This window comes from Hippoglossus stenolepis, chromosome 1 (genome assembly GCF_022539355.2).
Source record: "Hippoglossus stenolepis isolate QCI-W04-F060 chromosome 1, HSTE1.2, whole genome shotgun sequence".
Classification (NCBI taxonomy): domain Eukaryota; kingdom Metazoa; phylum Chordata; class Actinopteri; order Pleuronectiformes; family Pleuronectidae; genus Hippoglossus; species Hippoglossus stenolepis.
Genome location: NC_061483.1, coordinates 24,749,473 through 24,777,416, shown reverse-complemented (window position 1 = coordinate 24,777,416; position 27,944 = coordinate 24,749,473). Strand labels below are relative to the sequence as shown.

At 41.6% G+C, this 27,944-nt stretch overlaps 2 protein-coding genes across 2 annotated transcripts; one reads left to right on the top strand and one right to left on the bottom strand.

Moving 5' to 3' along the window:
- Positions 1–1,118: 1,118 nt before the first annotated feature.
- Positions 1,119–16,196, bottom strand: ulk3 (unc-51 like kinase 3). Its single transcript, XM_035153611.2, has 17 exons — positions 15,493–16,196; positions 14,234–14,377; positions 13,782–13,922; positions 13,415–13,535; positions 12,893–12,988; positions 12,522–12,665; positions 11,754–11,836; positions 10,664–10,819; positions 10,349–10,454; positions 10,158–10,198; positions 9,868–9,970; positions 9,283–9,347; positions 8,853–8,931; positions 7,445–7,485; positions 4,441–4,488; positions 4,104–4,167; positions 1,119–2,210 (listed from the first exon to the last, which is right to left on the bottom strand). The coding sequence occupies exons 2-17, from the start codon at positions 14,336–14,338 to the stop codon at positions 2,194–2,196; spliced, it is 1,410 nt and encodes a 469-aa protein (XP_035009502.1). The 5' UTR covers positions 14,339–14,377; positions 15,493–16,196; the 3' UTR covers positions 1,119–2,193.
- Positions 16,176–27,530, top strand: tars3 (threonyl-tRNA synthetase 3). The gene is made up of 19 exons (XM_035153600.2): positions 16,176–16,534; positions 17,107–17,187; positions 17,361–17,548; positions 17,842–17,965; positions 18,053–18,177; positions 18,502–18,619; positions 18,914–18,978; positions 19,100–19,178; positions 19,297–19,443; positions 21,475–21,573; positions 23,602–23,768; positions 23,855–24,017; positions 24,128–24,265; positions 24,617–24,694; positions 24,791–24,891; positions 25,735–25,839; positions 26,086–26,158; positions 26,249–26,363; positions 27,167–27,530. The coding sequence occupies exons 1-19, from the start codon at positions 16,214–16,216 to the stop codon at positions 27,313–27,315; spliced, it is 2,436 nt and encodes an 811-aa protein (XP_035009491.1). The 5' UTR covers positions 16,176–16,213; the 3' UTR covers positions 27,316–27,530.
- The last annotated feature ends 414 nt before the right edge of the window (positions 27,531–27,944 follow it).

Here is a 27,944-nt window from a genome sequence, read left to right as displayed (position 1 = left end):
TCCAGCATGGGGGTCACTCAATTCATGCGTGTGGGGGGGGGGTTGATGCTTCTAATGTGCGACAGATGCAAAAATGAAAAAGACTAAAAGAAAACAAATATCTCCCAGGGAAAAAGTGGTGTCATACATGTAGAAGACACTGACAAAGATGTCAAGAGAGTTTGTGGTGATAAGAGCTGAAGACGGTGTCGATGTGCCGTAAACAAAAGAACATTTTAGACGCTCGAGAACCCCGGAGTAGTTTGGACCTGAGGACATCACTATGACATCATCAGGGTTGTTTTCTCACAGGTCCCCTTTAAAACTGTCTAATCTGTAAGAGTGACATGGGTCTGCAGGTAGTCGTCTAATAATCCGAAGGTTACAAATTCGATTTCCAGCTCCTCAAGAGTGTGCTGAAGTGTCCTTGAGCAAGATGCTGATACCTCGAACTGCCCCAAATGCTGTATTATCAGTGTGTGTGAATGAGGTTAAGCACTTTGAGGGGTAGAGAGTAGAAAGGTGCTATATAAATACAGTCCATTTACATTATACTTGATCCTTTTCATAATTGTGGTAATGTTAATCCAGTGATGATCTGTCATTGACATTGTAAAATGGTTTACTTTTTAATATCTCTCTTAACTACCCCTTAATATAACGTTACTCTTCATACATTGAGTGCTACAGTATTGGCTAGTGTTGAGCAATCAGTGAAAGAAGTGTGATTGTCATGGTGCAGTAAAACGAGCTGGATCAGTCATGAGCAGCAGAGGAGCTAGTGGCAATGAAAGGAAACAAGATAATATTATTTTAATAAATTCTTTGTGTTCCTCATAGTTCCGGAGACCTGGACATTTTCAAATTTAGTTTCCATAGTTTTCCTGACTTCCATACAAATCATATAATTACAAAATGTCCTTACTTCCCCCGGAGTGCCTTCCTCTCTCCTCCCCTCATGAAGCCGAGCCAGCTGTTGCTGCAGAGCGGCCTTCCAGATGATGACGACGGCAAGGGAACAGCAGCGCTGCTCCCACGACAGCACATAAATCTTTCCATAGGTTCTGAAAGCGTTTGCCCTGTGCTGTTGACAAAACGTCTGAAGAGGTTTCAGGCTACAGAGACGTCAGAGACTGCCATTTGATTTTCCACTGAATTTCTCATTTAATAAATACATTATAAAATCACAGCTGTATAAACATTCAAATACAAATTAAAGTAAAGTAGCAGTGTGGAAGTCTTGTCAGATGACACACAGTATTTCTACCTTCCCTCATTTGACTTCAGCTTTAGGTATTTTCTTCAAAATGATTTTCACAAAGTAAAGCTCCCTTTTTACAGTTTTCAAGCACTTTACCTGTCTGAAATGAAAAAAGTGCGTGAAGACCGACAACAGCCTGCGACCACTGTTATGCCTTTCACCATTTCACAGAGGCGCAGTTATAAAGCTTTCCTTGAGCGCCACAACTCACTGTATCCCTCAAATCCCTGTCCACTGCCAAACCTAAGAAAATGCAAGTCTAGTGTAAATAAGGCAGATGCCGCACCTCTCCCGTTTTCCCCTCATAGTGGTGGAGAGGGCTCCATCAGCGGAGAGAGCATGGTGAGCCTGTGGTCGACCCACAGTAAAGGCAGTGGGGAAGAGGGGGGGTAAGGGAGTGTGTGCATGTTTGCAGGGGCCTCAATATAATATACTTAATACTACAGTTCAAAAGCCTCATGATACTTAACATCACAATTTATATTTGATTGCATCATCAGGGTTTTCAAAGTTTTGTCTGAATGACTTAATTTTCTGCCCTAAAACAAAATGCAAGGGTCTCAGTTTAACTTGTTTACCATGACAGTGAGGTATTGTGGTACAAGCTGTCCAGCATTTACATATGAATGGTGTGTCGGGAGGAGGGATTTGAGGCGAAGCAGTGCACCAGTGCAAAGTAAAGAGCCGGGAACTTTCACATTCACCTCAGTGTGCAAATCCAGAATCCAAAAGCTATTTGCAGAAATTTACCAGCCAAACAATTATAATCTGGTAGAAATACTTCAGGCAACTTTGACCACATTTGGCTTTTGACTGCAGTGTCCCACTCGCACACATTGAGTTGGTTAGGGTGAGGTGTGATGCAGATTTGATTTGGCTCCTACAGAAACCTGGTCAGGTGAAAGTTCTGAGTCCATGAGCATCCCCGCTGGTTCCCATGGTCCGCTTCAAGCTCACTGCAAACAGCAGGCTGAGGACACAGAAGAGATTGATGTGTGTTAGGTTTCACTTTTTAAAAAGATGGTAACATGTTTACAATTTCAAATTTCATACTATATTTTAAATAGCAAAGAAGAGGTAGAAACCAGAAACTACACCAGTCATTCTGTGAAGTGTTTGGAGGTTTAGGACGAATTATGTCCCACTCATTTCCAAAACAGGTCAGTCCTTGGACTCAACATTATCATACTTACTGTTACATTACTGTGTTCCTTTACATATAATGTGAATTAAAACTGTTTGACATTTTCTCTTAACCTACTTTCTCTCAGCCTACTCTATCGACCTCAAATTCAATCAAATTCAGTCAGTGATTTTGCATATTTCCCAGTGTACCTTTTGAAAACAGAGAGGAGCACTAACTTCATACTTTCTATTAATTTGAACATAGATACATATAAACATGGCCGGCAAGCCAACTGGTTTTTGAACTGAAGATACCAGCAGGTAACTATATCTTTCTTTAAAATAATGAAAAAAGTAAGAATTTATTATTATATAAATATAATATAGAATGTATTAATTTTCAATGAAATATTTCCTATATTAAATATTATAAAGAAATTTAAAGTTTTCCTCCTTTTCCTATGTATTTACTAGGATCCTGCTAAGTTGTGCATACAGCATGTGCTATAGGTGCACTCTTCAAATACTGCACTAACTAGACAGCAATATTACAACAGTCCTTTTCAATGAGCTATAAACTATATGGTTTAACTAGTGGGCCCTCACCTTCCATTAGTTGCTACATAAACTGAACCAGATTAGTGAGAATGTACATACAGCATCTATAACATACAGAAAAACTGTCATTTATCGTTTAAGTACTGTAAACACATTGCAACGTGAAAACGCCTCAGTCTTTGCTCCTCAGGCCCATGAACTGATCATGCAGGTGATGTTGATGCAAGTCTGGGAGGGTTTAATGATTCTGGGACATTTTAACTTGGCCTGCAGTTTAACATCAGAAAGGTACGTAGTCTGAGAGTCACCGTGTGATGTTCTCAGCATAACTTATCATCCTGTTTTGATGTAGTCTAAGGTCACCAGTTGCCGGGACCCTCTCCAGTCTGGCTGCTGCTGGATCAGTGCCAGCTAGCGTGGCTGACTGTTCTGTGGTTTTATTAAAATAACAGCAGCAGAATAAGAAGCCACGTTCTTCAGGAAACCTGAGCAGCCTTGGGAGTCACTGGTGCCCTTCCCCCATACCCTTTTTTTTTTTTATTCACAATTCCTCAGGAATTTCTTGCTGAGAACAGGATATTGTCTGGGCTTTAGGTATCCTCTAACCATCTCGAGGCTGAGGCAAGAAAATACTGGGAACAAGAATATGTGTATATAGGTTACAACTAGGGAAGTGTTTTGAAATGCAATGCATATAAATAATAAATAGGTTTTAATACAGTTTAGTATTTAGTTTATAGTCCATAGACCAGGACGTTCAAGTTCATTTAACCTTTACATTAATGATACACTTTATATTGTTTAAATCTTTAAATAATGTGCTGTGAATATGTGAAAGGAATAAAACGTCAGTGTGTGCTGTTTTTGTGTTAAGTCCCTTTTTGCTCACACTACATCTCACTTTCACAAGGTAGTCTTTACAAGAGGGCAGAGGACAGAGCGGCCCCGGGCTGCACTGAAATGAAATCAAAGAGCTAGACAGTCCTGCAGGGGGGGCCGCCACAGAAAGAGAATGGCTCATATTTTATTAGTGGAAAAATGTTCGCTGAAATGACATCTCATTACGACTTTAGAAGACCATTCCTCACTTAACCTCCCCCCAGACGTCCACATATTAGCCACATATCTGCCTGCAAGGTTCAGCACGCCAGAGGAAAAAAGTTTGAACAGGGAAACTCACAGCTTCTGACGGAATCAGCAAGAGGTTCTCGATCCAGAGACACGTCTCTCTGAGTCTCCTGCATCTGGTTAAAATAAACATATGCAAGTAAATCCACCTATAACTAACAAGCAAACAGCAAAATATGGCCAGATAAACACAAACACAAAGGCCTGGGATTTAAGGTTTTCAGGACTATTGGTATTAAGATGATGTGAATTTACAATGATGTAACGACATATTACACTGAATATTACAATCCCCGATATTTTAGGCAAGTCTTAATTTGGCTGCACATCTTTTTTCAAACAAAATAAGTTGTGTGTTCTTAGACCCAACTTGGGGGACACATGCTTACCTTGAAGTGTTTTTTGAGGTATTCAGCTCTGCTCATAAGACTTTTAATCTGGTGAGAGACAGAAAAGTCCAATAAATTCCATTACAATTTACAGTTTCAAGTGTTTGCTCAGGCTTTCTTTGGCAAAATGTTTCCTACCATAACCTTTTTTAGCTAAGTTTGCTGTGTGCCTCTAGGGATGGCTCTGTTGGTAGGATGGTCAATCACTCTCCAAACAACTCAACAACTATTGGACTGATTGACATGATGCACAGATATTCGTGGTTCTCGGATTGTTTCTTGTGCCAATACAAGGCCGACATTCTCAGGTTGTAAAATGTGTTGTAGTTAGTGAAATATCAATCTCTTTTACTGTATATGTGTTGCAAACTGGAGGCTGTGCACACCTGGTATTAATATGTGGTTTTTGTGATCTGATCTCAAGTGGACAGCTCTAAATACAGGTGTGAACGCACTCAGATTGGATATAGATCCGATCCCACCAGACCACATTCGGAGGTGGGAGGGGACCAATCAGATGCTTCCCTGAAAGTATTGTGATGACAGTGTATGTATTAAAGACAAAGAGTGGGTCAGATCAAATATTGAATGGAGTTGATTACAGAAAAGTAGTTTTAGAATCCTCACTTTTATAATTCTGTCCACATTTTCCCTATTTAAATAGTTGAAAACACCAGATGTGTTTTCTGAGCTGAATTTGTTTACTGTCTTTGTGCAGCAGGGAACAAAAAAACTTTAAGAAGCATGTTGACATAAATTCCACATCCAAATCAGATTAAAATGATCAGCTCTGTTTCTTGCTCTTTCTGTAATTTCTTTAAACCATTTCATATGGTACACATTTGCAAGTAGTAACTGCTGTCATCATAGGCCTGAGGCTGCCCTTTTTACTTTAATCAGTACTCTGGTGATGATGGAAGTTCTTGGCTGAACTTCATACCTAGTTGTATCACTACTATGTCACAAGCAAACCCCTCTCTGGGTATTACTGCAGCGACTTCTGAGGTCGTAATAACGTGAGACCTAAACTGATGGCTGAATGTCCCTTTAACAACACGTCCTTTGTGGTAAATAATCATTGTGACCACAGGTTTTTAGTATCCAGCCCTGACCCCAACCTCATGTGGCCACAGCGCTTTAATCACGACTCCTTTAATCACCATGTACAATCAACATGGAAGAAATCTACAAGAGCGAGCAGGACACATTGATAACATACAGAGTAACATGGAACATCATTGGGGTGAAAACGTCTGAGACCATTTACCATCGTCTCAGGATTTTGGAACCCTATGTACGTCTACTGAAACACAGGACAACATGTATTATGTTGACATACACTGGTTCAATCACCGTGTGTCTCACATATGAGAAGTCAAGATACTGATTTGCAGCTTTGAAAGGCTAAAGTGAGCTCTACAGTTGATATGAACGCACGTGGAGGCCAGACATGGCGGCAAGTGTTGGTTCTTTTGGGTTCTCACATACACACATGCTTTCGATTACCCCCCCGTCTCCCTAATGCTGTGTTAGATTATTACAGCCGCATCTGAATTTACTTAAGACAAGCACCCATAAAACTTCAAATAGGGAGGTCTATGAGGCCCACTCAACCCCCCCCATCCCCCTGTGGGGATTGTTGGTGAAATACTGTTGTCTGTTATAGACTTAGATGCTGGTTAAATAATGCACAAAAACAAAAGGGCTAGAAGCATTAATGTCAGGCATGCAAGTGTTTGACATGTGTTTGTCAGAATAAAATATCAATGCTTGTATTCAGGGTCTTGATTTCTGGAAGTTACAGCGAGCAGATTTACTGGACCATCAAAATTTGAGGTTTATAGAATATGTTAAGGTTGGTGCACAAGCACAAGGACATAGTCTACAGAGAAGTTCTTACTAGTGCAACAAAATGAGAGAAGGTAGGATTTTACTGGTGTATATTAAATCTATTTATTTAATTCTTTGATTGGAACATAATGTATATTTGCAATATATTATGGAGTCTCTACCAAAAATGCTTTTTCCAACACTGTTTATCAAGTTACGTTTGTCAGATAACTTCAATATCAACTGATTTGCAACAACTTGCAAAGACAACACATTCAGAATGCTAACGTCCCCTTTTATGCTTAAATGCCAAACAGATGGCAAATAATGAATAGAACATTTACCTCAGTCAAGGAGGTTATGTTTTCATTGCTGTTTGTTTGTTTATTTGACTTCCTGTTTGCAGGATTACACAAAAACTACTGACCTGATTTTCTTGAAACTTGGTGGAAAGGTAGGGTTTTTCCACTTCATTTAACAGTGGGGTTTTTTTGTGACTTTCTCAGCAAATGCAGAGATCATGTGAAATTGAATGTGGATAAAAACATCTAGATTTATCTTATCTCAATACATGTATTTGCAATATGATGGTAAACTGGCCAATCGACCTTCCAGTTGGAGCTTTTTTTTTTTTTTTCACAAACTCCTGAGGGAAATGACTGACTCTTCAGTTGCTAAAACCGCCATCTCTCTTCTGCTTAGAGCTTAAAGAAACAGAATAAAGTCCATTTCCAAGAATGTTTCACATACAAGGAATTTGCTTTGGAGTTTTGGTGCATAACAATGAACATAGCGAGTAGATAAATAAGGGCGGATGTTATTAAGTTTGCAGAGCTGAAGGGACAGACTGAGTTGTGCGACAATCCTCCACTTCACTCCATGGGACTCTTTTCACACCCAAGTGGTCATGTGATCCATCGCTTATAGCCGCTTTAACTATCCAATTATAAAGTGGACAGTGATTTATGTGTATTAAATTGTTCTACAGATGACGGATTACATTATTTGAACACACGCACACATGACCACAGGATGAAGGCTCATGGGTTACGTGATGGAGCGACTAGCGTGCTCTCCTAACTAGGTGAACAGCCGAGGGCTCGTTGGAGGTGACAGATAAGTTGTTCCGACCGTGAGCACTCAACCAGAAGCCCTTCCTTCCTTGCCCACTCACCTCACCGTGGAGCAGCTCTCTCCTGCGGCCCTGGGGCTCAGCTGGCTCACCAAGAGAGAAAGACAATAAGACACAATAATAATGAGCAGAGCAAAGCAGGACGGACTCATTCCACCACCTAATCACCTTGTTTGCTCTAGAAGAGGTCAGCGACTAGATTGGATTTTTCTAGCGTGCAGACTGGGGGCTCAGGGATGGAAACGGTTCTAATGTAGGCCAATGTTTTCACAGTCAGTTATCCTGGAGGGGAGAGTGACAGGGAGGAAAAGAGCGGGGGGGAGGGGAGGAGGAGGGTTCTCTGTTGGCGAAGGCATATGTGGAAGCTGCACAACAAAGAGCTCCAAGCCAAACAAAGAACCAATGTTTTCTCCCCACAATCCCCCTGGTGGTTATCTTACGTGCCACACAGCAAGGCTCCCTGACAGCAGAGAGGGAGGCTGGTTGGGATGGCGTGGGATCCACCGACAAGATGGAGGTTCTTCTTAATATCTGATTTAACTATTCCAGTGTAAATTTTTTTAACTATTTCTTGGGCTCCACACTAAATAATAAGTGGACTCTGGCTGGACTGAGCTGAATGATGTGATCTGATACTCTCGTCCATTAGTAAGATAATAGTTTTTATTTGTTTCGAGTGTGCAATAACACAAAGAAATGAAGTGTGCTGCCTGAATGGGAAGCAGATGGCAGGAGTCTTATACCACACACAGGGAGCTGGCACCAGGTCTCATTCCGACTCAAAGCCACATGTGGATCACTCTATCCCACCTCTTCCATTAGGCCGATCTTCCAGATGAGCTCATGAGCCCGGGCTAATGAACGCCAGGCCACAGTGAGAGTCACTGGAGTCTCCTCTGTAGTGGCTCTGTCTGTCTGTTTGTCTGCCTTATTAAGTGTCCCTGTCCCTGTCCAAACCTATTGCTTCACTTTACTTTCACTCTGTCTAAATCTGTTTCTTCATGTAATTTTCCAGTCTTTTTTTACATCCATCTCAAAGTCTCTCTGTCTGGTTCAAAGTCTCTCTCTGTTTCCACTTAAGTCTCCCTTAATGCATCTCTATACTTTTACTGGATATCCAATTCATTATGTCTCTCTTTTCCCTTGTGTATTATTCTCTTTCTTCAGGCTTTTCTTGACCTGTCTCAGTTTCTGGCTGCAACTCTTGTTCCTGCTCTTTAACTCACTAACTAGCTCACTTTGTATCCTCATGCACCTCCATCTTTCAAAATAAAAATGTCTCCATGTCAATCTTATTCTGCTTCTGTAATAACAAAGTATCAATCATGGGATTTAATTATGGTTCAAATCAAATCTAAATGTCACGAACTGCCAAATCTTGGACTACAGTGGAGTGGCATGAATGCATAAAGCCATCTTGTATAGAAATGTTAGAAAGGAGTTGATCTACCTGCTAGCACCAACAGTAGTTCTCCTAGGCACTGCTGGTAAACATCCAGAGCCTCGTGTTCATCCAGCCCGTTCTCTTCCTACAAGGGAATACAAATTAAGCAGGGCTGCACAACACGAAAGTTTCAAGACCATAGAGATACCTGGGTCATCAAGATACTATATATATATATATATATAATATAATATAGTTCAACTAACAATTGTGTCTATTATTTTTTTTCCACACCTCAGTTTTAGTCCGTAAAAAGCAGAGGCAAAAGAAAACATGAAACTAAGAGATGTTTTTCCCCCGTTATCTTAGAAAATGTGGTTTGAAAAGCAACGTGTGAAAGAGAGCTGTTTGTATCCTCTCAGTTTATTTTTATAACGTCTGCTTCACCCTGCCTTCTATATAGCAGTGGCATCATCCAGCACTAAACCCGTCTAACCTTAGTAATGGCAGTAGAGGCCATCTCCAAAGCAGCCAGCAGCCGTGGTTGACCTCGAGACATCTCTGAAAGAGTTGGAAGAACAGAGAAACTAATTTCAGCTCTACTGTTTAGCAAGGTCAGAGTACAGTCAGTGCGATTGTCTGGAAGGTATGTAATACTTAAATGTAACATGTAATACTTTGTTACCACATGACCATTGTAGTATCTTAAGACTCCTGTATTTATGATACTTTTGATTCTTTAAGATTTCTTAATATTTATTTCAGAGCAACAGGGTCAGTGATCACAAGTGTGTTTGAACAAAAAACTAAATCCCAACAACATTGCTGTCTGATCTGAGGCAAGGGATTGAAAATTACTTTTTTGTGAGAGGATAAACTGAAATAAAGATGTTGTTTACAGCAGTTTAGTGTGAGTTTTCATTACTATAATAATTACAGGAATAATTATTCCGGGGAAAGTGTACTAAGGTTTAATTAAAAGACACATATCATTTCTCAGGTTGTCCTCTCATTCAGCACCTAACCAGACAAGTCTAATGCATGTGGAGGCCTTGCCTCTGCCCTGAGCTGTGTGCGTTACCTCGGAGGACATCCCTGGAGGTTCGGGCCTCCTCAAAGCTCAGTCTGTTGTCTGAGGCCACCAGGGCTTTCAGCTCCTCAGCTCTGGACACATACTGGCTAACCTGCGGGAAGTCCTCTTACATTGACTCAATCACGTCAACCATGCCATATGCTCTCCATTCACACCATATGGTTCTCATAGAGGACATTTCATTTCCAAGTGAAAGCCACTGGAGTTAAAAAAAAAAAACACCAATTGAAAATAGAAAGTACTCCAAATGTGAATGCAGGGAGTGTTTTCAGGCCTACCTTCTGCCTGATGGCATCCTTACGTTGTCGATCGGTCTCGTCTGCAAAAGGGTGAAGAGGAGAGGTCGGTGTTACACTTGGTTTTACGTCTGGTGACTTCAATTCACCAGTGTATTATGGTGGAGCAAAGGCAGTGCATTGTTTTAAGGCTTAAGCCACAGACAGGATATGAGAGAGGTTGTTGCTCTTACAGTGAATAGCGGGGACAAAGTGCTCGAGGGCAGCGCAGTACAGAGACAGAGCCGCAGACCTCTCCCCCTCCTGGTCCTTTTGAACGGCCTGCAGAACCAACTCTTTCTGAAACAGAAAATAAGAACTGGCATCACTGAATGCAAACGACAGCATCTCTCCAGAGTGAAGGAACGTAGGGTTAGGCATGATTGCAAACCTTCTAACACATATGTGCATGTGCTTAGAGTCAGTCAATCACACACTCATCATCCACGATCATCTAGAAAATACACACACAGGCCAACACATTCTTCCCATTCTTCTTCTTCTCTTACCGCCTTCCCTATACTCTCTGCACTTGGCATGTGCTCCAAATCCACAAAGGGGTGGGTGAAGAACTCTGCAAAGGTGATCCGGACATCTGGATTTCTCTCCAGCAGTCGCAGCAGAAGGTCCCTGCAGTCCTTGGATACCCTGGCCCCAGGAGGGAGCTCAAGCACAAAACACGACCTTATTAAGTTGCACTCAATCCACAGGAAAAGGACAGCAGATTGTTGCCAGGCGACTTCTAGTCTCACATCACTACCTCCTGTCAAAAGATGACCTTAAAACTTTCTATGTGAATCCCTGGGTAATGGACCATGTGCTAATGCGATCCAAAGTGCAAGCCTAATGTTTGGCTCAAGAATTCCAGTGTTTTGCAAGCCCTCCATCATTAGGAGCACAGTTACCCTTTATTGTCACTATGGTAATCAAACTGTAGTTTGTGGATGTAGCAGGCAGATCAGGACAGAGACACAGCAACAACTTCTAACTCCCAGCAGCAGTTTTAAAATCTAGAGACACACTTGTTTGATGTGTTTAAACATTAAAATTTTAGACCATAGTTGTTTACATAAATCATTAAAGTAGCTGAATCATAGATCAAGTCTTAACTGAATATATGAACCAGACATGTTCCTGTAAATGATGAGTTTGTTACTGGCGAGGAGCATGAAGTCCCCATTTCAGCTGAGCGCCTCCACTGTCCCTGCTGCAATAAGTGGGAGTAAACTGAGAAAGCATGACATCTAGTGGTTTTACAGTGAACATTCACAAATGTTCAAATCAAACCATTTACATATGTTGGCATAAAATAACAGCAAAATGCAAACACCCTGTAGTAGCACAGTGTTGCTGTAGCTAAATGTAATATTTACTGGAGTTTATGCTTAAACTTTGGTTGTGATCTATTCATTTTCCCAGAATGTAACTCATCATGGTCTTTCACAGGTTTACGCTACTTTTATTAAATCACTATATTTGTCATTTGTCACATTTCTTTACACAAAACTATGTAGCACAGTGCAAGCAGTGACTCATTCAGATTTTACAGCAGGGCAACACTGTCACTGCGGAGGAACTCATTACTTGTTTGACACTTACCTCAACGGGCTGGTTACTCCGGATCTTCTCCTCCAACTCAGAATAAGACTTTGATGCGAATGGTGCTCGTCCAAACAGCGCCTCTACATTCAGACAAAAGTAGTTGAAATTGATTTTTCCAATAGATAATCAGCAGTGAATACAGAGTAGGGTGAGATTTTTGAGTATTGTGAGTGGAAGGTTTATAAATCTGTGGATAGATTTGACTAAAACTGAGCAAAGATACAGTCACAATACTTCCTCAAGCTGAAGGCAGAGTTTGAAAATGCATGTGGTCCAACCAATCAATGCTCAGATAATAATGTAGTCACCATGACTGACTAAGGAGACATTCTCAGTAAATTACATGCTGTTCTATTTGATGCATGTGATTGGCAGAGACTGTAATTCCTCCCATTGGTACATTGTCACTCAACACAGTGCAATTACTGTAGTGTGCTATTGTACTACTATTTCACAATTACTGTAACAATAAAAGGGGGAGCAAGCCAGGCTTCCATTTGATGATTGATAATATGACTGTGACCTACTACTGAGTGAGCTCTTTCAAATCTCCTCAGCCAATCAACTGATAAGCTCTTCATTAATGAAAAAGGGGGCATAAAGGAAATTATTAATCCTGGGTATTCATGCTATGTCACACAAGGGACAAAAAATAGAGACTGTCCATGGAAAAATTGGCATCGAAATAATTGTAATCAGCGTGGTATCTGTGTGAAGTAGTGTGTAATTTATATGAAGTGTAGATATTAAAGTCAAAGTCCTCACCATAGAAAATGACTCCAACTGACCAGAGATCCACCCTGGAGTCATACTGGCGTCGGCACACCATCTCAGGAGCCATGTACAGAGGAGAACCTCTCAGGACACTCTGCTCGTCCCAGGGTGACATGTACTGGGCAAAACCAAAATCTGAAAGCAAATTTAGAACATTTTCACTGTGAGAGGTCCCAGTGGATGCAATCCCCCTAAAAATGCCTTAAACTCCTGTATAGCTCTACATTTATATATGTTCATAATGCCAAGTGCATTTTGACGTTTACAAAAGAAACCTGTATTAACTCTGGTTAACTCTGTACACATAACAGCACAAATAGCATGACAGTTGTGTTTTTCCTGTGTCTGGCACATGAGATCACCTGCTAGTTTGAGGGCAGAGCCGCTCAGCAGAATATTCTGAGGTTTCAAGTCCAGGTGTGAAATGTTTCGTTCATGGAGAAACTGGAGAGCGCAGGCTGTTTATACAGACACACATACAAATACACAATGAGAGACAACAGCGATACTAAACTCTGCCTGTATCAGTGAACTCCTACAATTTTACCTGACGGCATACTTGCAATAAATTATTGAGTATATGATTCAAACCTACATGAACCTGCCAAACTCCTAAACTTAACCTATTTTACACTTAATTCAAACTTCACATTATTTCTATACATTTTCCAAATTATTTAAAGGCTAAAAAGGTGCAACAACTCCCACATGTTATGGAAATAGGTAACGGTGTAAGTTGCAGTGAAATAAGAGTAATCAAAACAGGCCACAAACCCTGAGGTTCACTTTCAACTCACGTCTGATTACTAGTCTTAAAATTGTGTTATTTGTAAGTCATCCTAATTAAGTCCAATCATCTAAAAACAGGTCTGGCAATTACTCACCTATCTGCTGCAGGAAGCGTCGAGCCACGCTCTCGGTTAAAATCCTGCGACTGCGGATGAAGCGGGAGAGATCTCCACCAGAGCACCACTCCAAGATCAAATAAATGTTCTCAGCATCCCACTAATGAAAGAGATTTCCTTTTTTAAAAAGAAACAATCTTACAAAGTAGGTGGATTTTCTGTAGTGACTTCTTATGCCATGGCCATAAATTAAGACGTAGCTTGTATGGACAGACGCTCAACATTGTTACCATGGTGAAAATACTGTGGCACCATGGGACATTTGAAATGCAAAGAAAAATATCTTTATTCACAACACATCTGTTGCATGAGATAGAACAAAACTAAAAGATATAAATGAGATTACCTGGAAGTCTTTAAGCTGAACTATATGAGGGTGACGCACAGTCTTGAGGATTTCAATCTCTGTGAGCAAGTTTTCAGTAGATGCCTTGTTTAGTGTCTTCTTCCCAATTACCTTCACTGCCACCACCTCTCGACTGTCGCCCTGCAACATCACATTCAGAAAATAGACTTTTACTTTTAACCAATAAAACTAACTTATAATAGTTCCAGCAAGTGGTAACTGTTAATAAACTCATTGCAAACCACTCTCTTAAAGCCTAAAGGCAACATTTGGGATGGCAGAAAGCAGAAGTAGTAATAGCACATCCACGGAAATGTCATCGTTAATGAAGCATAATAAATGAAGTCAGTAAAGTACAGGGAACCTCAGTGTTGGGCATCAAACATTTAACATGACATATGACTGTTTCTATTTGGACGTATGTGGAGTTTCCCACAACTGCACAAACCCACCTTCCTGTAGGCCTTATAGACTGTAGCATAGGTACCACTGCCCAGCCGCTCTGTGAGGATGAAGTCTGCCAGTTTTGGAGGAGCAAAGCTTGAGCCCGAGGCCATGTCGACAACATCAATCAAATTTCCCAAGCAGGTCGGGGGCTGTAATACAAGATCAATAACAACTATTGACACCAAATAAATGCATGACTCTCACCCTTACATGGAGAGGTCAGAGGTCATGTTCAGCTACAGAATACTGGCCTGGTGGTGGTGACACTAATGTTTCCTAGTCATGCACGAGGAAAGGACGTCATCCTAGTTAAGGGACAGTATTTATTATTCAATTTTAAAAAGATGTAAACAAAATAAAGAGACGATAAGCAAATTATATTAATAATTAATTATTTGTCAATCATTTTTGTGGTGTGGCTTGACAGATTTGAACAATCTGTAGTAAGCTGACATGTGGATCACTCCGAATACAGCAGTTCAATGCACAGCTTCGAATAGTGCAGAGGGAGTTGGATCACATTGTCCAGTACCTCCCACTGTGAAACTTATTCTGATGCTGTTCGCGTGAACAAATTCAAAGTTTACTAAAATGGTCCAGTGTTTACTCTAGCTTCATGTGTCCCGAATACATGACACAATTCAGAAAGGGTAAAACCGTATTGTAACATGTATTTGTCCCACCAATAATAATAATAATAAATAATAAGACGTTCAAGCAGTGAAATGACAATAAAGATAAGTGAACAAGTAAAAGAAAAGGTGAAGAGAAAACGATCAAATCACAGTATCACATGAAAGCAAGTGTATCAAAGTGGGTTTTAAGAAGTGATTTAAAAGAAGTCCTCTCCTCAGGTAGGCCGTTCCAAAGCCGAGGGGCCCAGATGGCAAAGGCACGGTCAACTTTCGTTTTCAACCTCGACTTTGGAACAGCCAGCAGGGCTCCAGCTGAGGCTCTAAGGCTGCGTGCAGGCACATAAGGGGTCACTAGTTCTGTGATGTAGCTTGGGGCCAGACCCTGTGGCACAGTGAACTGTAAAATGACAGGCTGTTTAACTGCATCTGGTCTCTCAGGGCTTCACAGCTAAGTTGAATCGAGCTAATGGAGCCCTCGCTGGGCTTTGGTGGACTGTACAGTACATTTAGCTTGTTGTAACTACCTCAGCTATACATGTTAGTCCACTAAAACAAACCCTGAAGTAGATAAAACCCTCTGATGTCTATTAATATGATAAAGAATACACATGGAAGCAGCTGAAACGTACCTGTGAGCTACCAGATGAAGCGCATGAATGAAGGCTCAGTGTTTACATGGCACCGAGCTGTGGGCTGGTCGCACGCTGCACGGCAGAGATCAGCTGACCACAGAGTGGATGAGGAAAATATCACACTGCCTCCTGGCGTCGCTCAGTGGTTACTGCACATCATGGGAGGACTCATTCTTTTGGACTCGTTCAGCAACAGACACAGTCACTTATTTTTAGTCAAGTTCGGAAAAGTCTAATTAACATTCACGAGGCTGGTTATTATATAACATGAATAAACCTTGTTGTTGTAAATTCAATCTATTTTGCTTTAGCTGGAGTTTTGCTTTTGTGTTTCGCCTGATCTTGCCTCCGGAAGCTGCGTCAAACCGGAACAACAACACGAGCTGAGCTCCTCTCCTCCAGCCCTGGGGTTAGCATCACAGCTAGGCTAACGTTAGCAGGCTAGCAGTTAGCAGACGCCTTGAAGAAATCCACCAATCACAGTCCACCTGACCACTCCAATTTGATTTGTCATTTACGATCGTCTGATTTTCAATTCACGAACATATTATGGACACTGGCAGTGTTGTATATAAATGTAAAAAAAACATCATTCGTATTCATTCATGTTAAATTAACTGATTCAAAATATTTTATTATAATTTTTGAGTCAAGGGGTCTTTTATTTTTCGAGCAACCCTCACCGGAAGTTAACTGTGGTCGTGGTGGTCTTTTAAAGATGGCAGCGTGCTTGGCTGAACGTCTGACTGCCCAGGAGGAGCAGATTCGGCTCCTCAACCGGGAGATATCCACTCTTCGGGATGGACTGTGCCAAGGTCTGGCCGCCACCGGTGTCGAGGTGGTCTCCCCGGAGCTGGAGAACCTGCGAGCCGAGAACGAGAAGCTCCGGTACCGGCTGCTGCACCTCCGCCGGGGTCTGCAGGCGGAGCTGGAGCTGGAGGGGGCGCAGGGCAGGAGACCGCAAGCCGCCAAGGGTGGCACAGCTCCGGCGAAAAACACCCGCAAAGACCCGCAGACAAACAACCGAGCTGAGCACAAGGTAGTTCTAGAGACAGTGAACCAATATAAAAAGTCAGGGAGCGAGGACTAGTAGTTAGAGTGCTGCTACAGGGTGAGGGGCCTGGGACCAGCACACCTCCACAAATAGCTCTGTGTGTGTGCGTGTGCGTGCGCGCGCGCGCGTAACTTTATTTATATAGAAAGGAAAACAGCTGTTACAAGGAGGACAAATAAAACATCACCCCTGTCCTTTTAGAAAGTTCCCTGTCCCATAGTGGATCCAATTCAATGTCCCTCTCACTCACCAATCCCTCCACAACCAGGCCCCCCTACCTCACTGACATGCTCTACCTTATCCCCCCCCATACCCTCTACTTCATTGAGGCCCACCTCCTGTTGCCTCCATCAAAACGTTACTTCTAACCCACATGCCTCTGTAGAACTGCTTTTAATGTGTAATAATGAAGTGTATTCTTTAATAAGTTTGGTTATTTACTTTCATGCTTTGCTTTCTCTGTTTCTCTACCTATATGCAAGGTATCTTAAAGCATTGTTAAAAGTGCTATATAAATGAGATGTATATTTATTATTAAAGACTGTGTTTGTCAACAGGCTGCAGCTCCTGATACCAAATCAGGTGAGAGGAACAAGAAGGAGAAGGAGAAGAAACAAGGAGATGGAGGCCCGAAGGAGGTGACTGTCACAGGACCCTGAGGAGATCTTGTCCCCACTGTTCACCTATTGTACTAACATGGACACAAGTCGTCATATTACAGTTCCTCACACAAAATAAATCGATGTTGGCCTCTGGTCCAATACTTGCACAACCAAAATCTTAAGTCTTTTATTATTCTTCTCCACCGTAGCTGAAGCCCTGGCCTGGATACGTTGCGGAGCGCCTCAGCCTCTATGAGCAGCTGAAGAGGGAGAGTGATGCCCTGCTGGCAAAGAAAGCTGCAGACAGCAAGCCCATCACCGTGGAGCTGCCAGACGGAGGGAAGGTGGCCGGCAAGGCTTGGATCACCACACCGTACCAGTGTGCCTGTGATATCAGGTTGGTACAATAACAGTTGGTCACAATCATCCGATGTCCAATCCGCAACAGCTAGTGGCTGCCAGTTTGATCAATGGAATGAATTATTTAGCTATAAAGCTCAGGGGTAGACCTGACTCTCTTAGGAATGGCTAATATCCCTGTTGTGTGACTGATAAAGAAATATCTCATGTTATCTTAATTGTCCCAAAGGTGACCCCACCCCCATCTTCCTTTTTATGTAACGAATAGAAACATTCTGTAGAATTTGGATACAGAATGGCTGAGACAAATATCTTGCATTGATCTTGCAGCCAGGGCCTGGCTGACAATGCTGTGATTTCTCGGGTGAACGGGGAGCTTTGGGACCTGGACAGGCCTCTCGAGCAGGACTGCTCTCTTGAGATTTTGCGCTTTGACAACGACGATGCTCAGGCTGTGAGTGCAAATACAGGAAAGAAGAGATTTATTTAGTTGTACAGAAATGTCTGTGATCCGTAAATCAACCTTCCTTCGGTGTCCTAGGTTTATTGGCACTCCAGTGCTCACATCCTGGGGGAGGCAATGGAGCATTTTTATGGAGGTTGTTTATGTTATGGACCCCCGATCGAGAATGGCTTCTACTATGACATGTTCCTGGATGGACAGAAGTGAGCAAGTATTTTCACTGTAAATGTCAATTATCAGACATAGATTATATTTGTCAAAAAGTCAATAGATTTTATGAACTGGCTCAAGTTTATACATTCTATTCTTAATTGTGTATTTTGGTGCTTTTTGTGTGTCAGTTAAGTGTTAATTTTGTGGAGCTAAAAAGAAGGTTTCCAATAGAAGATGTACTGTTCTTTTAAAACCCTCAACACAACATCATCATGTCAAACATGACTGGTTAATTAAATAAACATCATGTTACTTGTCAGAGTAGCCTTGACCACAAGCACTTACAATGAGTGGAACACGTTTGCTCTTTCCAGGGGAGTGTCCAGCACCGAGTTTGGGGACCTGGAGACTTTGTGTAAGGCTGTGGTGAAGGAAAAACAGCCCTTTGAGCGGCTGGAGATCAGCAAGGAGACACTGCTCAACATGTTTAAGGTGAGAATGAGAATCTCAGCAAAGAATTCTCTGCTTGTCTGGCAGAATTAATAGTGGTGTGGTCTAGTTGTGGGAGAAACCCCCAACGTGCTATCATCCTTCCCTGCCACTGCTTCTTGAACTTAAAATATATCCTGCTTCCAAAAACTGACATTGTATCTACAGAAATGACCCAGTCTTACTACATCCTCATACCTTGCTTGAAATTTTTAATCAAGACAGACAATGTTGTGTGTGTGTGTGTGTGGTAATTATTCCTACTGCCCAGAATGAGTTCTGACTTATATCTTTCAGTACAACAAATTCAAGTGCCGCATTCTGAATGAGAAAGTCACCACCCCCACAACTACAGTCTACAGGTTAGTTTGTGAGAAAGTGAAAATAAGAGCTAGTAACTGGATCTCTTTCATTTAAGATGTTGTTTTGGATGTTTATTTCGGTGCCTTGAAAAGCTAACTGTATCTTGTGAACGCTGGATAGATGTGGGCCCTTGATTGACCTGTGCAGAGGTCCCCATGTCCGACACACAGGCAAGATCAAGGCCATGAAGATCTACAAGGTATTCTGAAAACACACACAGGGTCTAATTTTAATGTTAATAATTTGTATCAAAGTAATCTTTTGCAATCTTGTCTAAAAATGTCAATACTCAACTCTCTTCCACCCTCTGTCATCAGAACTCCTCCACCTACTGGGAAGGTCGCTCCGATATGGAAACACTCCAGAGGATCTATGGGATTTCTTTCCCCGACTCCAAGATGCTGAAGGAGTGGGAGCGCTTTCAGGAGGAGGCCAAGAATAGAGACCATCGCAAGATTGGCAAAGTGAGTCACTACAGGCAGTCCTGTTCAAGCCCACCCAGCTGGCTCAGACCTAAAACCAGAAACTGAAAACCAGTACAAAGTGGATTTTGATTCGTAATTGTATAATGTGGTGGCTGACACATCTCCTTTTGAGGTTTATGGAGGAGTTTTTCCTCATTCGAGTAGTTTTGTGGTATTTTAGATGTGGTGAAAGGCTGAAATGAACCTGGACAAAGAACATAAAACATGAACTGTGAAGGCCTTTTTTCCAAAAGGGTTGAGTTGACTCCACATAATTCTGTGATCCAAAACTTGTTTTCATCTAAAAGAAAATCCAAACTCGGATGAACCAGATTCAAGAGCTTAAAGGGGACATAGCATGCCCATTTTACCACAAGTTGATATGGTTCCTTGGGGTCTTAATGAAATGTCTGTAACATGCTTTGGTCAAAATACCACAAGGATCATTTAAAACAGCACCCTTTTTACCCTGTATAAAACAGCCCTCCACAGAGTGACCTGTTTTGAGTGCCTGTTCCTTTAAATGCTAATGAGCCAGCTCCCCCCTCCCCCCTCTCCCCCCATGATTTTAAACGATATAAGGCCATGTAGGGCGACTTCCAGTGTATTGTTACGACACAATACACAGGAAGCTCAATCGAGTCACTCAAGCATGACGTTTCTGACTTAGAGGAACTATAACAAAACGCGCGAGTGTTTTTTTTCCAGAGTTTTTGGGTTGGTAGACATGCCAGATACCCACATTAACCTGTAGAAGCACTAACAAAGTGGAATTTGCATGCTATGTCCCCTTTAAGATCCACATGAAAACCACGTTGTTCTGCACTAAAATTGTCTGTTGCTGCTTTACACCAGCTGAGGGCACTCTGCTCCTTCTTGTAACTGCACTTTCGAGACAAGTGAGTCATCTGAGGGCCCCAGCTGGTTTCACAGCATGGGAGACAGAAGGCAGCACCTCAATCCGCACTGATTACAACACGGTTCCATATTAAACGCAAGAGTCAGGATATTGCGATCGAAAGCCAGTTGGAGGGAGGTGACAGAAGTGGCATGTTGTTTTAAAGATGGCGCTCCACGGTGTGATCCCATGTCAACCCACAACATTCGGGAAACGTCTCGATGCGGTTGTGTTACCCAATAGCTTGTTGGGGGGGGAGTCCCTTAAGGGGCACCAGCTGGGATCCGGCTGTGTCAGTCTAATAAAACTGATCCAACATGTTTTACCTCACTACCTTTGACATGAGGAAATATTAGCACTGCTCTGTGAATATAAAGTGGTCTCATGAAGGGTGTTTCTTAAAGTCAAATCACAAGGGGAATCAGGCTTCGTTCAGTAATACAGGCTCATTTCCAATAAATTCTGTTGGGTTGCATCCAGACTAGCGTGGTCCTGGTCTGTTTTTTATTTTTAAGAATTGAGCTTGATTTCAGGCTTAACCAGAGCTTCCGCTGGTCTGTCAGGCAGAAACATTCTGTTCCTCTTCACTGCTGCACTCTGAAAATCAGTCAATTTGCAGTTAATGTCACATTAATCACATTGTGGCATCAGCTGCACTAGTTGTGTTCATTTGTGAAATATTTTTTTTATCTGAACTCGAGCCCCATAAATCCATTTGTTGAAAATAAAGTGAAGGACGCTTGCTAGAATTGCTTTGGCAATATTTCTAGTCACATGTCCAAACCAAATAATAGTGGTGATAGTTGATCGGGAGTTCAGTTTCTAGAAAATGCTATTTCCTTAAAATAATTTACATGTTGCATCTTAGGCAACAGCTTTGTCTTTACACATCCATTTTCTTTGTTGAGGATTGATTCAATTCATGTCTTAGGTCAACATTTCAATTTTGAAATACACACACATACATACACTCTTTCTCTCCATCGACTCAGTTGAGCTTTCTGTCAGTGGTCAGGTGCTGATGGACTATTACATGATGATTGGATAACTCCCTGCAGTGCTTAGTGGAGTGTCTCTCTTGTTCTACCTGCAGACCGAAAGTCATTAAAAAGTCTCCTTTGTCTGCTTCACAGGATCAGGAGCTGTTCTTCTTCCATGATCTCAGCCCTGGCAGCTGTTTCTTCATGCCGCGCGGGGCCTACATCTACAACACGCTCATCGAGTTCATCAAGGTAGCCTGATCATTGCCCATTTTATCCACCGTGAATTTCATTCTAACTAGATGGAGAATTCAGTTTAATGTGTGCTTCAGAACCCTTCACGTAATAACCCCCTCTTTTTTAAAAATCTTTACTGTAACTAAAATCCATACTGTATAAATATTCATTAGCATTAACAGTATGCTTATCAGGCAGTTTGTATTTGATATTTTCAAATTGTTACATAAATTGTGCTGACTGTTACTATTTGGGGTTCCGTCAACAAACATTTTTGGCTGTTACATGAAAAGATTTAAATCCTCTAATGTTCAGAAATCACATCACTTTCTTCATACTGTCCATTGCTGCACCTCCTCTTTTCAGCCCCTGTCTGAAATGTTTAGCTCCGGTCTCTTGAATACCCCCCCCTCCCCCTCATAAAGCCCTGTCTGCCCTGATTGGCCAGCTGATCTATTCTGTTGTGATTAGTCAACCGCTTCCTGAGTTTGTAGGAAATGTCAGCCTCCGCTCTCACTTTACCTGGATTTGTTAAAGGCTGTAGACGACAAGCCGCCGAGCGTGTATTATTCATATGTGGGGCATTGACATGTCACATGACATCACAATGGTGTTGGAGGAATCGCCAAACTACTGAGGAGCTGCTTCAGGAGCAGATTGCTGTGGGAAAGAGGAGCTCCCTTTACTGCAGAGTTTTTTTAATTTTATTTATTTATTTTACTTTGCAGACTTTTGCTCAAAAAAAGAATTATAACACACTAGCAGAAAGGGAAAAAATTAAAAAGCATAAAGTGTCTTCTTTAAACAAAATCCATAAGTAAATTTGTTTTAACCAGCATCTATATTGTGTATATAAAAAACGCACTTCTGAGATGACTGTGAAACAAATCCCCCTTTTCACATCTTCATCATACTAGTGGTGATATTTTGCTCATTATGCAAACCACTAACCCTTGACTTTTGAAAAACTTGCTAACTCCAAGGAGCTCCAAGACAAAGAGTGTGACAGTTACCTGAATAGTTTATTTCAGTCAGTTTAAATTCTGCTCAGAGTTCTTCAAAAGCGTAGCCCACTTCTGATTGCTGCACATTTTCATAATTATGGCTTTTTTCCCCCAGTCAAACTCCAGTCTAAAGTGACAGAACCAAAAAATTTCATATTGTGGTCCTAATGAATTTGTCTGCAGCACACCAGTGTTCAAACAAGTAATGTGTTGTGTGCCCTGGGCCTCATGTAGTGATAATTTGGAAGTGGTCTCATGGTTGTTATGTTGAAGAGGAACTTGTGTTTGGGGAGTAATAGTAAACAGTACACAGAAGTTCTCAGACATGAGCAAACCACATTCTTGAACAATCTTTTCGTTTTGGAGCAACTTGAACTCCTTTGCCACGTTCAGTGGCTGTTCAGAAACATGTCTCTGTGATGTATTTACAGAGAAGTGTTGACATCTTGAAGACTTTCACGGCATACACCAACACACCAGACAAAGCCAAGAAAGCCTCTCATACATAACACAGAAGTCGTGCAAGATAATTATCACATCACTTCAGATGCTGTGAAACAAAAAAAGACCAGCATGCAATGCGTTTCCCACTATAACTCTATCACTTATACATTTAATGGTGAGAATGCACGGTGAAGGGTAATCTCCTTAATGTCTGGTTTTTGAGGCTGTTTTTTTAATGCAATAATGGTCACTGTTGCAGCAACTGCAGCATGTCATTTAGCACATGGCATCCAGGGAATCATATATTCAGGAAAAGCTGACTGAGCGTGCATGTTTTTTTTTCATCACCTTCCTGATTCACATTCACAGAGGAAATCTCTCCATTGACATCACTCTTCTACTGTTGACAGCTAAACAGATCAACTGGACAATATTTTGCCTAAGAACAACAAATTGATTAAGCCCATAAATTCCGATTTCCGTCGCAGTAACTCCAGGTTTTGTGCCAGAAGTCATGATTGAGCTCAACTCAGATTACCTGTGCAATCCAACTGGCGTGTTCAGCCTGTTTTATGTGGTTTTACTGTTTTTCTAGGATGAATACTGGAGAAGAGGCTTTCAGGAAGTAGCCTCCCCCAACATCTACAACAGTAAACTGTGGGAGACATCTGGCCACTGGCAGCACTACAGCGAAAACATGTTCTCCTTCCCTGTGGAAGGTGACGTCTTTGCTCTCAAGCCAATGAACTGCCCCGGGCACTGGTGTGTTTTATAAAATGTTGTATATCGAATTATATTTTATGCATGTTGCATTTCACTAACTTCCTTCTTTGTGGTTGTCCTTTTAGTCTGATGTACAGCCACAGGCCTCGCTCGTGGAGGGAGCTTCCTCTGAGGCTGGCAGACCTTGGGGTCCTCCACAGGAACGAACTGTCAGGAACTCTGACCGGCCTGACCAGAGTGCGGCGCTTCCAGCAGGATGACGCCCACATTTTCTGCACAATGGACCAGGTGACCACACCAGGAGTGTTTAACACTTTTCCGGGACAATAGAAGAGAATGCTTTCTTTTTTGAAATCATGAAAACATCATGAGTATTCTTTTTTTTGTTTGTGCTCCAGATCGAGACGGAGATGAAAGGCTGTCTGGACTTCCTCCGCTGTGTTTACGATGTGTTCGGCTTTTCCTTCCAGCTTCACCTTTCCACTCGTCCAGAAAAGTATTTGGGTGATATCGCTGTGTGGAACCAGGCAGAGAAGGTAAACTGTGTCATGCATTATTATGATTGGTGGCATAAAATAACAAAGAATTTAGCTGAAGATCCGAATTTGTCCTTAAAGTATGTACAAGTACTTTGCCACAATACAGTTTGTAGCAAATAGATGAGTTGGCTCTGTGGATGAAAGAGCTCATTCCCTGCTGTGTAAGTTATTATGAAGTTCTTTTGAAATTTTGTAGGTGGCGTGTTGATTTCTACTGTGCATTAGACACACAGTTCACTTTGCAGTATAATAATTGGATTCTTCAGTACAACTTGGCCTGCCTCATAGTAATTGCTTTTCATTGTTTGGATTTAAATTATATGCTCACCTATTCCTCATGGTTGACAGCAACTGGAGAACAGCCTGAATGAGTTTGGGGAGCCATGGAAACTAAACCCCGGAGACGGCGCTTTTTATGGACCCAAGGTCAGGACATGTCTTGATATTTCTTGTCAAAACTCAAAATCAATTTCATTCCCCCGGGTCCTGAAAAGCGCTGCAATTCTTTCTGTGCCACTGCAGATTGACATTAAGATCAAAGATGCAATTGGACGTTACCACCAGTGTGCAACCATTCAGCTGGACTTCCAGCTGCCTATCCGCTTCAACCTGACCTTTGTGGGGTGAGTCACCTAATCAAAACATCGACACACTGCTGAGTCTGTGCTTTACTGCACCAAGGATAATATGTTTATCTCCTTCTGAGTGAGGTGCCTCAGCTTGTGCTGTGTTCCACAGAGTTGTGCACTTAAGAGGTGAAGTGTCACATGTAAATTTGAACTCACTGAGCAGATGACTGGTTAATCTATCATCTCACCAGGAACAACCTGTAAATACAACATGGCAAAATAATACGCATCACATACAGCAGCTGAGAGAACGTGGCTTGTGCATTGGTCATGTCAGGCCAGTGTAACATAAAGAATGAGTAGAGTAGATCAGCAGAATGATCAAAAGTGGTGGATAATTGATACATTTTAGAGTCCGATTTAGGGCCAGTTGATTGGTAGATACACATCTACCAGCACCTATTACACTCCTGTCCATCCTGGGAAAGGATCCCTCACATGTGGCTTTTCTAAAAAAAAATTCCCGTGTTAAGAGCGTTTGTTTTGGTAGTTTTTCCTCACTCTTGTTGAGGACAGAGGATGTTGCACCTTGTTAAGCCCTATGAGACAAATTGTGATTTGTGCATATGGGCTACACAAATATAATTTGATTGATATATACAGTTAGTATATGTGCAGTGTTAATGGTGAAACATTGTTCGGTTGTTTTACTGTCATTTAAAACACTGAACTTCTTTTGTAAGAAATTGTGCTTTACAAATGTAATGGAAATTGGATTCAAGACAAATAATACAGAAAAATAATGAATATGAAAGGCCAATAATCATTGTAGTTGACATACTTCCTGACCTATTTCACAAGAATCCTTAATATTCTTTCTTCTGCTGTGTCTTACAGGAAGGATGGGGATGACAAAGCCCGACCAGTTATCATCCATCGTGCCATCTTGGGCTCAGTGGAGAGGATGATTGCCATTCTCACCGAGAACTATGCAGGGAAATGGTGAGTTGTTTTCGGCCTGCTCTCGCATTTGGGAGCTTATGTTTAAAATTGTATTACTTTTAAAACAAATCTTTCAATTAACCATTGTGCACAATGCTTATGTGGCCCACCACTGTGATCTGTCTGATATAGTCAGTGATGGTTCAACGGCTAAATCAGATGGTTTCTGTCATTATTTTTCTTTGTAATTTGTGTTGTAATGTTATCACATCAAGTTTCATTGAAGCCCTTCTGTCCCTGCCCCAGGCCTCTGTGGCTGTCTCCACGTCAGGTGATGTTAGTGCCTGTCAACCCGTCCTGTGAGGATTACGCCAAGAGGGTGAGTCTCCAGCTTCCACATCTCGACTGCATTCAGAATTGTAGAATACAGATGGGACGTAGATTAATTAATGGTATTTCTATCCTTCAGGTGTGTAAGCAGTTTACAGAAGCTGGTTTCATGGCAGAGGCTGACCTGGACTCTAGTTGTCTTCTAAACAAGAAAATCCGAAATGCACAGTTGGCCCAATATAACTTCATTCTTGGTAAGAAAAGGGTAAACACTGACTCACCACTGGTTTGGAGAGCACTTTCACCACCTTGCTCTCAGGTTTTCCTGCAATTACTTAAAAGTATACCGAAGTGGTCAATTTTGTCACTGTCAATCACCACAATGAAAACACAAGACGTGGAGTACATGTGGTTTCAGTGGCTGCAAGTTTAAAGGAACACACCACACGAGAACACAAAAAGACTGCATTTATTCCACATGCTTTAACCCTTCTTTCCAGGAATTATGCATACTTTATACTGATGTCAATAATTTTCAGAGTTTTTACTATTGTGGGAAACATTGTGTGCAATTTATAATTAAAAGAAGGTATTCAATGGTGTAAAGGTGCGCACTGCAGAACTGAATGTCCAGAGGATCATGTTGCATGACATGCCCTTCTTTATTCCCCCTCACATTTCCCTAACTCTCTAAGTGGTGAATACATGATTAGAAAAACATGCCCCAAAAACAAAAAGAAAATACATCTGCATTGAGAACTATAGATGTCCAAAATACAATGTTTGTGTAAAGCAAATGTGATTTGTAGCAAACTAAGAAACACTGACTTGGTCCTGAACTTTTGGGTTGTCAGCAGATTCACCATTAGGAACTCAGAAGTCAAAATAAACATTGTTAATTGGTTGGAATACAAAGTGAATGGGTGTCCAGTCTGGCTCACCACCCACAGTTGTTGAATTCAGTTGCACAAAGCAGGGAACGTGTTAGGGTAGCTGTGTGTGTGTGTTGTGTGACTTGGGCCGTGTCAAGCTGTTGTATCATCTTGTGTCTTGGCAGTGGTCGGAGAGAAGGAGAAGATGACTAACAATGTCAATGTGCGCACGAGGGACAACAAAGTCCACGGAGAGCTGTCGGTGGCCGAGGTGCTGGCTCGCCTGACCATGCTCAAACAATCCCGCTGTCGAAACGCGGAGGAAGAGTTCTGATGAAGATGAAGGCTCGCATTTAAATACCTCACTGTGTGAACTACAGCCACGAGAGAAGTGAATGATGGCACATATGGAGCTGGTACAGGGGAAGTGGTGGCACAAAAAAACAGGTGGTACTGGGAAAGTGTAGTACAGAAAGTTTGTGAACGTGAAATTGGCAGTGGTCTATTTTCTCAAAGGTTGGTCTCAAAAAATAAAATGTTTCTTCCAAATGTGTGTTTTGTTCTTTCACAACATATGTAATGTTTTCACAAAATTGAGATCCATAAGAAGTAGCAGTAGAGACACACAGCCTTCCATGAATTTGTCCTGGATGCTTAATGATTTTACTCATTCCAAAGCAAGAACATTGTGCTGAGCAGATGCTTTTAGCCAGTAGGTTTCAGTGAGGTGTAAAGAATTATAATCCTCAACAATAAAAGTACAACCTTCAATAGTGTTAGTAATTGTCTTCAGCTGTTGAGCAATACAGGGTAAGATACACAAGGCTGTTCTGTGCAATGATAAAATAAGTATACAGGTTGTTCTGCAATTTATCTACATTTGTTTGTAATATACAATCTATCACCATGTAGTAAAGTTGAGTAATTCAACTTTATTTAATGTAGCACCTTTCACAGAGCAAG

Bases quoted from the DNA above. Each gene is read 5' to 3' on its own strand.
- ulk3 (XM_035153611.2), bottom strand. From the start codon at position 14,338: ATGGCCTCGGGCTCAAGCTTTGCTCCTCCAAAACTGGCAGACTTCATC. The intron at 13,923-14,233 runs GTGGGTTTGTGC...GTGATGTTGCAG, and splicing joins TCTATAAGGCCTACAGGAAG to GGCGACAGTCGAGAGGTGGT. The intron at 4,168-4,440 runs GTAAGCATGTGT...TATTTTAACCAG, and splicing joins ACCTCAAAAAACACTTCAAG to ATGCAGGAGACTCAGAGAGA.
- tars3 (XM_035153600.2), top strand. From the start codon at position 16,214: ATGGCAGCGTGCTTGGCTGAACGTCTGACTGCCCAGGAGGAGCAGATT. The intron at 17,188-17,360 runs GTGACTGTCACA...TCTCCACCGTAG, and splicing joins GAGATGGAGGCCCGAAGGAG to CTGAAGCCCTGGCCTGGATA. The intron at 17,549-17,841 runs GTTGGTACAATA...TTGATCTTGCAG, and splicing joins CAGTGTGCCTGTGATATCAG to CCAGGGCCTGGCTGACAATG.